Source organism: Lampetra planeri, chromosome 49 (genome assembly GCF_965212315.1).
Source record: "Lampetra planeri chromosome 49, kcLamPlan1.2.h2, whole genome shotgun sequence".
Lineage (NCBI taxonomy): Eukaryota > Metazoa > Chordata > Hyperoartia > Petromyzontiformes > Petromyzontidae > Lampetra > Lampetra planeri.
Genome location: NC_136155.1, coordinates 6,138,770 through 6,150,777, shown reverse-complemented (window position 1 = coordinate 6,150,777; position 12,008 = coordinate 6,138,770). Strand labels below are relative to the sequence as shown.

Here is a 12,008-nt window from a genome sequence, read left to right as displayed (position 1 = left end):
ATGAATACCAAACGAGGGGGGAGAGCGTGTGAGCAACGCTCTCTTCGCTCGCACGTTAGGGGGGGGGGGGAGGCACACGGGATGCAAGCAAGCGATGAGCGAGCGTTGGCTGGGGCTCTACCGAGGTACGCGAATGCCCCTGGGGAACCCGAAGCGAACCAGCAAGAAGGGCTCTCTGAGGCTTCTGGGCTCGCATGCAACCTCAACAAAGCCCCCCCCCCCCCCCACGTGTGCCGCTAAATGCGTAATTCGAGTATATTTAGTCTCGCTAGACAGCAGGCTGCGATATGTGATTTTTTTTGTTACAATTTCAATGTAGATCGGGTTTTTTTTACACCAGTGGCTTCTACGTTGCTCCGCAAGATAATGTGTGTAAACATTTGTTGTTTTACTGTTGATTAACATTTAAAATAAAAAGTGCAAACCGCAATACTGTCGTTGGATATTTCGAATAGGTCGGATTCATCCAATAGTGATTGAAGAATAGGTGATGAATACACCGTGTGCTAAGATCGTTCATAAGACATTAACGGATTGCCGAACATTATTCATCATGTTTTTAAAATGATAACAACAGAGACCGGAATTCACGATATGACTATCATTAATAATGTATTGACCGAGACAATGATTATTTAGATTATTGTGTAATAAAAACATGACTTAATTTCTTCCAAAATGCTTGTTTGTTTATATCTGTATATGATTCATGCCTATATATCGTGCACATTCAGAAACTCGTGACAGATACATTGCTGAAACATACATTCCTCGATTTTTCGATTCATGGAACAATGCCTGCCATATACAAAATATATACTGCATTTAAAGCATCTCATACTCATAGACAAACCTCACTGATGCAAATATTTACTATGTTTGAACCGAGCTAGAAAGCTGATGTTTTACACAAATGTAGTTTATGCTTAAAACTACATGAAGCCGAAAACTGAAATGTAGAATTTGGGACCCCAAAATTATGGTTCCGAGGTTGAATAAAATCTCAATAATTATTTATATTGGACGAATTCTACGAGTTCTAAAGCTATTTTTCATAGATTCCCAGTATATTGGTTTCATTCATAGGGCAGACTCATCCCAAATGTTTACATTACTGTAGGTCTCATGCTAAATCCGTAAAGATATATGATCATCGTTATCATCATCATCATCATTAGTGAATCAAGTGGTTTACGTACTGTGGAGTGTCACGGTCAATTCTTTAGAAAGCAGGGAGTGTTCACGACTTGTTGCTTGTATGTCAATATCGCTCGTAGTATGAGCTCCTTCAATGGTGCAATATAGAAGAAAAACTGCACGAACTCTCTTTCCTGAAGCCCTTTCATCCTGGCTGGCAGACCTCAACATTGGCATTTAGCTCGCTATCCAGAATAAATAGCATACCGCGAGTGGATTTTAATGTGTACAAAATCACTGCGTCTAATGTCGCTTTGACAATCGCAAAATGAATAATATAAACCTTGGCAGGTGAGTGCAAAAAATGTGCAACAAGCATTTAAAAGATGCAGGATATTCTACTTAGCAAACGGTAAATTTAGGTTGAAAATCAAGCGTGCTGGCAATGTGAACAGCCGTTTTCATTTACGGGGCTTACGAATCCACATTGAATTGCGAAGACACGGTTAATACCATTCTGCCTGCCCTATGCCGTATGGAGCTACTTTGCCTTCCAGCATCACAGACAGCCTCCCATAAAAAGCGGGCGTCTTCAGCACCACGGAGAGCTCCGCAGTGCTGTACCATAGGCAGACACTCATAACTAGATCAGTGGTTTCTTAACCTTAACTGCAGTCTTGCACCCCTTTGGTACTCAATCGTAGGTGGCCGTGCTTAATTTGTGATTCGATGATTTACCTTCTAAAAAAAACCTGGCCATGTATCGCACCCCTAGGAGGTGCGTGCACCCCAGGTGAAGAACCACTGCACTAGATGCAGCCTTTAGTAGACGATGTTATGATGCAATGATTCATTAATATCGATTCTTCAAGGTTCATCATACATCATGCCTCGAAGTTTGTGTTAAGAATCGATGGGGGTTTAATATATGCAATAATACACACATCTGCCAATGTAACAGTCGGGCGAGTTGAGCAACCAAATGTGAAATAACCACAACAAAACTAGAGAAACATTGAACTGATAAAAGTAAACAAAACAAAATAATGAGTGAAATCGCTGTCCCGAATTGCGATTCGCCGAGAGGAGAGGGACGCGGGAGGGGAGGTGGAGGTGGAGATGGGGGGTGACGACACGCCGATGCCCAACAGCAATCGCTACAATTCGGCGTCACGATTCAGTTCAGGAATCAATTATTGCACATTTTTTGGAATTACTCAGAATCTTGTACAGCTCTGATTAGGATCCACGAGTCTACATGTTACACTGCGATATAATTGCCATATAATTTGCCTGCATTGAAACATAACAGCTATCCTTACACTCCAAATTAGATGCGTGCATTGTGAGCCTTAATCATCAATGCTAATGGATTGATCAAGGTATTGTTATAGTCGTTTACAAACAGCCCTGTATTTGTTTAACACGTAGGCTTTCGCGACCAATATTATTCATTTTCAACGTTTTTTGGGTTTAGATCGCGTTATTTATAAATGTGTCGTAACCCTCCACCACCCGGCACGGCCAATCAGTAAAAAAGTGTCACGTTGACAAAAGACAAATAGTTCACTGCTTTAGCCTACCGGTGTGTTGAAGCGTGAAACTTCGTACTCAAATTGTAAATGTTATGGTTTCAAGCTTCAACACACCGGTGGGCTAAAGCAGTGAACTGTTTGTCTTTTGGCAGCGCTGTATTTGCTAAATCAGACTCAGTATTACATTGGCATATCATGTTAATTTCATTTTCCTCAACTCAAATCAAACAAGTGTTACGCTGCAGCTTAGATGCATGCATACATGCACGAATAGTGTATGCTGATTCTTCATTATTCATATTAATCGATGAGAATACGAATCGATTTCGAAATCAATGCATTGTCATAACCCCCCCAGGATTGGACAACTTGCTCACTACCCGAGGCAGCCTTCAGCACCACGGACAGCGCCCTTCTCTCCGCAGCCATCAACACAGCGAGCGGCTCGCACACAGAGCCGCGGGTGAGAGGACCATTGGCTCCACGCAGGACTCACGCGTTCGCTAGGCGGCGCGGCGCCCATACGGTTTTCGCGAAGCCGTACAATCGTTTTGGCCCGGGGTCAAACTGCGCGTAAATTGTTTACGGGTACGCTCGTGTGCACGTAATTACGCACACGCTGTCCCTGCCAGCAATGGGAGGCGCTATATATTAGAACAACAAAACCAGCGAGACGCGTACACGAGATGGGAAAATCATTAAGGGGGGGGGGGGGGCGGTTGATGCGTTTTGTTGGCAACTGTATGTGTCACGTACGTGTGTCGCCAAACATTTGGCCCGATGCGGTTGCGCGCACGCCTGTAATTCCTAGGCTTTGGAGTGGAACTCTCTCGTTCTTTGTGAAACTGCCATTTCCCGCTGGGCTGTAACGGGGCCAGGAGATGGCATCACACAAAAAGTGGGCGGTTTTCTCACCCATCCGTGCGGACCTTTAATGAATGGTGGATTTTTTTTTCTCTCACTTACATCGGTTCCCGTTCATGTGCAAGCCACTTTCTGAAAATAACTTTCAAATCAAAGGAGCATTGATATTCAGTTTTTTTTTCTTCTGGACAATAAATGCCCTTATTGTAATTGTCTTAGGACTGCAGTGATTTTTTTGCACTGAAGATTCAGACATTTGGAACAAAATTTATTTTACTTACCACACCCGGCCAGACACCAGTGGGTTTACACGTCCAGTTAAGAATATTTTTTTAGACATAATGGTATTAATATATGGGACCTATTCATCTATGAGTCATCCGATGAAGCTGAATTAGTTGTGCAGCTTTGTGAGCCTATATCTCAGTGCACTTGTCAGACATTTGTATATGAAGTATATACTATGTGAGTAGAGTACTGTATATTTAAATGTTTGACAGCTCTGATTGGGCTCCCACGAGTGGCGCGATTAAATCTGAATCCAGCGCAAATGATTTCTGATTATTTTTGTTCTGTTCACTAAGAAGCACATTTCTAGGCGTTATCGGTTGTGTCAGAATGCATTCTTCCACAATATTTTCAACTCGGGTGTGCACTTCATCGTGTTGTAAAAAATAACAAGAACTTCTTTCACAACCACGTGAACGTATGACACAGTTGTGTTCAATATTTATGTTCTTATTTTAACCCTTCCAGCTGACAGCAATGCAACCCCGCCGAATTACCCTGCGGGCTAATCCACAATCGCTTTCTGACTCTGGCGGGGTTGTAATGTTAATCCTATAATTCACCTGCAGCTTGACGGATAAGGCGTTGCTTTAAACGGCAAAAAAACCCCTATAAATAATTTACCTGCTCTACATTCTACTCACCATGAACACCCCCATCTCCCCAATTCCTCCCAGCTTCCAGAGTTCTACAAAAGGTTGTACTCACTCCCATGCCGCGCGCCGTGCTTGAGATCCACTGCCTTTGCTGCCGAGGGCTGCCCTGGCCGCTCCCTTCCTGCCCCGTGATCCTCTTGCCGTGCTCCGGGGAGAATCCTTCCCGCAGACGGAATCCATCGCCGCTTCGTCCACCCTCACGCTGTACACGGCGTGATAGTAGCTGAGCGCCTCCACGCAGCACGACGGCTCCTGCGAACTTGAATCTCCGACAGAAGATGAGCCGTCTCCTTCTAGCCCAGAGTGAGCATCCTCCTCCAACAGCTGCCTGGGAGCTCGCCCCTTGCCTGTTCCCACCAGCTCCTCCTCCTGCCGCAGACCCAACGGCTCCTTGGAGATATGCGACTTCTCCCTGATGTTGCCTTCGCCTGCCTCCACGTCCCTGGACCTCGGGCTCAGCTTGTGCCACACGGCGTGGCACAGCAGCCTCCAAACTGCAAGAGGGTGACGGTGGAGAGTGAGCGGGGACGGATGCACGTGGGGCTGGTCCCGCAATCCAGCCACGCTTAATCTGTCTTGCACCTCAATAGCACGCAAACCGCCACCGCCTAGTGTAGCTGCCATTCCTAATTCACTTTTCCCTTGACTGATTGCACCAGACCGTTCAATCCAGAAAATGAAAATGAAATTGCTTTTTCATTACTTGATGTCCTTCGAAAAAAATCGAAGACACGTGTTTGCATTCGCGTGCTTTATCCTTTTGTTGTTTCCCAGCACAAAGAGAATGCGCCAAAGAAAATTGAAATGTTTTTATTTTGACACATTAATTTGGGATGTGTCGATTGCTGAGTTAATTTTAAGCGTCGAGTAACCAAAACTAACCGATGAATTGGGTGAGTCATATTTTTTTGTATCGATTACTTACAATACAATAGATATTAAAGCAAACGTCTGTACGTGCTACATAACTAACAGCATCTCTTGAGATCGATGCCGTGCAGAGCAACTGGGAGGGTGAAATCAAAGTGCAAAGGTCAATCGCCAACACTGACAACACACTCACCTACACTGTCCATCATAAACACCCCTGCCCTCATCAGATGTAAGAAGATAGGCGGGATTAAGCCTGGTTCATACTTTCAAGTTTCAAGTTTCATTTATTAGGTATAGTCCTGTGAACCATGCGGCTCTTAAGTCGGGTGCAATGACAACAAGCAAAATTGTGAACGTAGAACATCTTAAAGCGATGACGCACAACAGAAACATCCTGGATAAAGCAGCAAATCTTCAAAAAAAACGCTGTGTGCAAAAATCCCAGTGTGATGCAAGTCAAACAATAACAACCATAATACAATATAGATTACCCATGTTTTCAAAATCACCAAAATAACGCTATGAAAAACAATGTAACAACAGTAATCATAGGAACACGTGTGCGTGTGTCTGCACAAGACCTGAGTGAACTTCATACTTGGATTGATGACCACCAGACTTGCCAGGTGTTGTAGGTGTAGAGCTGCGAGGTGGCCAGCAGATGACCGCATTGAAGCCAACACTCTTGAAAAGAGTTATACAAATATCTAAATGTAGGACCCGTGGCGTAGCTGCCGAATGTGCAGGAGATGCAACTACACCAGGGCCATGGGTCAGAGGGAGGCCGTGGTGCCGGCCTTTTGAAGAAGAGTCGGGGGGTGAGGGGAGGTGAAATTGGACAGGGGGCCACCACTTCACGTCTTGCACCAGGGCCGATGCCAGCGATGCTACGCCACTGTGGTGTAGGTCACCAACAGAAACACCGTCTTGAGACTCGCTGAGGCGATCCCCCGGTAAATAATTGGCTCCATTGGTATTACTCGCTATATATTGCGTCACGGTAGACTGCACGTAAATTAGCTGCTTGCGTTACGGGGTGGGGGGGGGGGGGTCTAGCTGCAGTCGGCTTTGAGACTGTTTTTGTTTTCATTCTCAAAAGTCTAACATTTCTCACCTGTGGTGCACGTCAATAGAGAATGGCATGGAAGTGAGCGATCCAGCGGTGGTGGCAGGCAGATGCCCAGCCGGTTGTTTTATCGTCACGGTGTCTATGAAAAAAACGATGTCGCTATTTCTTTATGTTTACCAGGAAAGGCCCGCTCAGCTCCGTCGCCCTTTTTCAGAAGCGACCTGGCCACATATTATAGCTCAAGGAAGCAGCTTATCAGGTGAAAATGTGATGGCAGTCAAATAATCTAAACGCACGTTTCTAAATGCAGAGGGGAAAACCGGAGGACCCAGATATACAAATCCACGCGACCGCGCGGAAAGCGACACGCAAACTCTAAATATGCAACAGGCGTCAGGATCGGGATCGGGATCGAACCCACGGCATCCTGTTTACCAGGCAAGGGAGTCAACATGTAACCATCGCCGCACCCCCAATGTGTCGCTTGTGAAAGCCCATGTAATATTTGTGTCAAATGGGAAATGGAGGAATAAAAATGTCTAAATCAAGACGCAGTGGGCGCTGAAGACAATCTCGCGTCAAGGCCCATCAAGCGGGCTATGCATACGGGCTGCAGCGTGTGGCAAATAGACTAAAAACAGCATGCGGTTACTGCGCGGCTCTCCTCTCTGCTGGAGAGACACGGCAGATTTGTGTGCCGCATATTGAAAGACTATACCATTGGAAACAAAAAGCTGGAGGGTGCGTGTGTGTGGGAGTGGATGGGTGAAGAGTCAGTTACTATACAAATAACATGACATTCGTGCATAAGCATGGGTATTGACAAAAACACGTGAACTGAAAAGTGCGCCAAGAAGGCGAGGTGCATGGTTTCATATATATATGCGTATAATATATAATTAATATTTAATATATTAAATTATATGTAATAGATAATTACATAAGTGCGTCCTACATCCATTTCTAATTCATGTGCAGCGTTGTGGGACACAATTAGCATGAATGGCGCTCTATAAAATTAACTTATCATTGTTAGATTCGTATAATTGTTCCGCTCACGTGACATCGAGTGGCAGAACGTGAAGCACGCGCATTTGCAAAGCACGCGCTTTGAGAGTGTTTAGAAAGGTCCTGGGCAGGGCATGTCGCTAGGAGCGATGCTTCTGTAGCTGTCACTCTCTCAGGGATAGTGATTGAGTGGCAGCCAAGGAATGGGACGTGCCTGAAACGACATCCAGTGAAAAAGATGGAGTAGTGACATCGGTTCGTGCACAGATGCTCGGTGAATTATTATATCATTGGATTGTGAGAGATGGTGGTGACCGCCTGGATTGACAATGGCCGATGATGATGATGATTGTCGTTACAATTAATGATCCTCATTATCAGGGGAGATCATTAACATAAACATAATCATCCCTTTCATCTGTAGATCCTTCATCACAGCCTGATTTCAGCAATATCACTCAATTATATGTAATAATTAACTACGGTAAACGATGTTTGGAAAAATTGCTCAGGAAGAATTCCGTTATCATCAACATCTTCAATCATCATAATCGCCACCATCAACTCAATTTTCATCTCTACTATTGTCATATCCTCCTCCAAAATTTTTAAATAACAACGGCATGTTCACCCCAGCCAGGACCACTGAATAAGAATTCCTCCATCGGCAGTGGGCCGGGTGGTTTAGAGGTGGGGGCGCTGAGCTGACACGAGTGAGATTCGGCATTTGTATTCTGGCTGCCACCCACGATCAAAGCAAGTTCTTAAGCGTAGCGAGTTTATTGTCTCAGCATGACGATTAACGACTGCGCGAAAAAAAACTTAAATATTTTTTTTACAATACATTTGCCGAAATTACAGCCCGGAGAATCTTGGGTTGACTGTCATACGATAATTTCATAGATGAGCGCATGGGAAAGTGCAAATCCTACTTTGTGAAGGGTAATACGGCCACTTGACGGGTATATTCTGGGATAAGTCGTTTGGAAAATCTCTGACACATTGGGTGTAACGCTCTGCAAGATTTCAGAATGGATTTGTCATCTCATGCCATGATGCTGATGGCACAATTGCAATACACTTGAAAGGTGGGCTCCATAAATATGTAAATATTTGAGATGGATCAATAGCTCCATCATTATCATCACCACTCCCTTTTGAGCTGTGCAACAACGATCGTCATAAGCCCCATTCGAACATCAGCATGTAAGAAGACCGGCTCACGACAGTAAGACTTTCTCAGGAGGCATTCCTTTGCTGAGCAGTTTCGTCTTGAGAGAAAAATCGTGCTTCGTTAAAAAAACTTTAATCGGCCAGATCGCTCAGCAGTAGAGTGGCTTTCATTGGGAATCTCGAAAGTTCAAATACTGCTTGGAGGTTGACTCGGCCCATCAGCCCTCTGCTATCGATAAATTGTGTCCAGTATCGCTTCGTGGGGGAAGTCAAAAGTGGTTGTCCTACGAATCTGGAATGTCTACCGCTGTCTCAGTGAGGTTTACGGGAAATGAGCACTGCCTCAAATGCTCATTTGAGCAGGAAATCACTTTGACTTTAGTGTCATTTTTTCTCCCACGAAAATCCAACAAAGTGAGCATTGATTGTTGCGCTTGAATGACTGCCGAACATATTCTTTGGGATCCTCTGAGGTCAATGGCAGGGGACTTTCTGGCAGCTGCCAATATCTACGTCACAGTTACTGGGCAGTGCCATGGAAGCTCCTACAGAAAGTGCTTCCCATTGTAGCACGGTTGGCTACGAACGGTGCGAAAGACATTCAACACAGTACATACACTGCTCTTGGCATGCCACATGCTACCCACAGTGAGATATTTGCTCGCTGCCTAAACCTTTCCTTTCATCCTCAAGTCGATCTCATTCCCAACAGAGCTCTACGATCAGAGCCGCGTCCTTTGAAGTCAAATTAATCGGATTATTCCTGGGCTGATGAGCAAATGACAACGCGTTTAGCGCGCAACAGGTATGCAAGCAAGCTTTAGTGATCAGATCGGCTGTGCATAGGTGCCTCTGATAATGATGGCGATATAAACAATGTTTTGTTGTCATTATACAGGAACGTGAAGGGTGGCGATGGCTTGGGGAGACGTACATCCAGCAGTGGATAACAATGGCTGCTGATGATGGACAATGAATATGTTCAATGGTACAGACTCCAGTTACCTTCAATGTATGGCAGTAGTGCAAACCCATCAAGGACCATGGATGACAATAACAGCGAGTGGAACCTGAAATGATCCTGGCCCCGCTTCACCAAATCCGAAATGACCTACGTGGCGAAGTATGGTCAAATAAACACCTCCCCCCCCCCCCCACGACACGCGCGCAGGAGTGTTGAGACGCACATCTAGCAAAGGATTGACAAAGAGAGGGCTGTGCACGCTAACGAGCTAATTTGCCACTATTTTTGGGATGGGGGGCAGAGTTCCCGGCACGTGCGCTGTTAACCCAGGGGCCAGCGTTGAGTGGGCATCGCTCGAGCGTGAAGTCTGCATTGGGGAACGAATGAATCTATCCGCTCCGCGTGCACAAGAGAAGGCGACCTTAAATCGGCGTGGTTTCAATTATAAGAGTGGTTCTTAACCTCTGCTGCCACCTCAAATGGTTCTCAATTGTCTAAAAAGAAAGATGTATAATGTTAATAAATGCATGGGGTTTGATGAAACAAAGTTCCCGTGCTTAATTTGCGTTTCGTGGATTTATCTTAAAAAAAAAAAGATCTGGCCATGTCGCGCACCCCCAGAAAGGGCATCTCGCACGCCCCACGGGGTGCGTGCGCCCCAGGGTACGAACCACTGGGTTAGAACAACCCGCCCACGTACTCGCTGTATTTACTCGTGGAAATGTTACCCTTGGGGAGGGGGGGGGGTGCAAAAAACATCCTCACCTTTCCCTACCACTTCCACTGTGACTATTAATAGCACGAACAAAAAAACCCGAATGCATTGTTCACCATTGCAGATAACGCATTCCCACGTGGTGCATAGATAAATATTTGACACGCATATATTTGAAAGCCCCCACTGCTGGATGAATGTCTCCTAACGCCTTTTTAAACCACTTGCACGTTGCTATTCTTAACGATTCGTGGAGTACAGGTGGTTCCCTCGCTTTACGCGGTCGTAGTAGCAGTAGCAGTAGATGATGCGTTTCTCAAACAAAAGGGCACGCATTTTTATCAATCCACTGCTGGATGAATGTCCCCCAACGCCTTTTTAAACCACTTTCACGTTGCTATTCTTAACGATTCGTTGATTAGAGGTGTTTCCCTCACTTTACGCGGTAGCAGCAGTAGTAGATGATGCGTTTCTCAAACAAAAGGGCACGCATTTCTATCAATCCACTGCTGGATGAATGTCTCCCAACGCCTTTTTAAACCACTTGCACGTTGCTATTCTTAACAATTCGTGGAGTACAAGTGTTTCACCCGCTTTACGCGGTCGTAGTAGTAGTAGTAGATGATGCGTTTCTCAAACAAAAGGGCACGCGCAACGCGACACACCGCACGAGGAGACAGCTGCCTGCCGACTCGCGTCTTGCAGTCCACGGCAACACGGAGCGCGCCCCCTACAGCGTCAAATGCCGCGTACTGCCGAGTGAAATTCAAACCGCACGATACAGTGAATTTTGGGTTTAAACGGGCGAACTGCGTAACACGCGACATCGCACAAATCGAACGCGCACGCAGCGAGGGAAAGCTGTAATGTGTATTTGTAAACAATTGTAAATAATGCATTCTTGTAACATGTTTAGTTTCACATACAACTAAGAATATGTTGGTACTGGCAAAGGAGGTCCCATGATGAAGCTGCTCACCCCGAGCTCTCATTACTCTGGTAGTGCGTTGTCTTTGAACTGTGCGCCTTTTGGGGTCATCTGGTCGAACACCATATGAGACTAGGCTCTAAAGAAAGCTGTCTCTGGTGTGGACCAATCAGTTTCAAAGACAATGCATAAATTATCAGAGTATTGTTTTTTGTTTGCATTTGACTGCAAGTATTGTGGTTAATGTAAGCATGATTCCTTGCAAAAGGTGTCAGTTTTGTTGCCAGAAAAAAAGGGGAAAAACCATATTAGTATGTTTAGTTTTTTTTTAATATCATACCCCACCACAATAGTCAGTGCCGGTTGGTGGAGCATGCTCAGGACCGGCTCACATACAACTCGCCACTGATGTGCGCCGTGAACCAGTGGCGTATTGACTACATTATCAGCTCCAGGGGGTGCGGTAATCGGTCACGTGGGGCTCCAATGTTTAGTTTGTCTCGCACGGTCGCACCTTGGCTATCTGTATAACGCGGCTACTCTTGACATAATCACATCGTCGTTACTCTCACGGTCTCGAACGTTTAACGCTGTCGGGGCGCGCTCCGTGGTTGCACCTCTTTGCAACATAACGTCACTGCTCTCGTTAAATTAAACTGAAACGTGGAACGTAATTTAAAAATTATATCCCCCCCCCCAAAAAAAATGTTCACCGCGTTTTAAATAAGTTGTAGTTATTTTACACCGTTGGTGCAAACATATCTTATGGCGGTTGTCAAGGGGGGCACCAGCTCGTAG

At 45.4% G+C, this 12,008-nt stretch overlaps 1 protein-coding gene across 1 annotated transcript in view; it reads right to left on the bottom strand.

Annotated features, from left to right (window-relative positions):
- Positions 1-4,967, bottom strand: part of LOC144733910 (voltage-dependent P/Q-type calcium channel subunit alpha-1A-like) — a 184,776-nt gene extending 179,809 nt beyond the window's left edge. The window contains exon 1 of the mRNA XM_078615915.1: positions 4,533-4,967. Within this exon, the coding sequence (XP_078472041.1) occupies positions 4,533-4,660 (128 nt within the window). The 5' untranslated portion in view covers positions 4,661-4,967. The remainder of the gene's footprint in view (positions 1-4,532) is intronic.
- Positions 4,968-12,008: the final 7,041 nt, after the last annotated feature.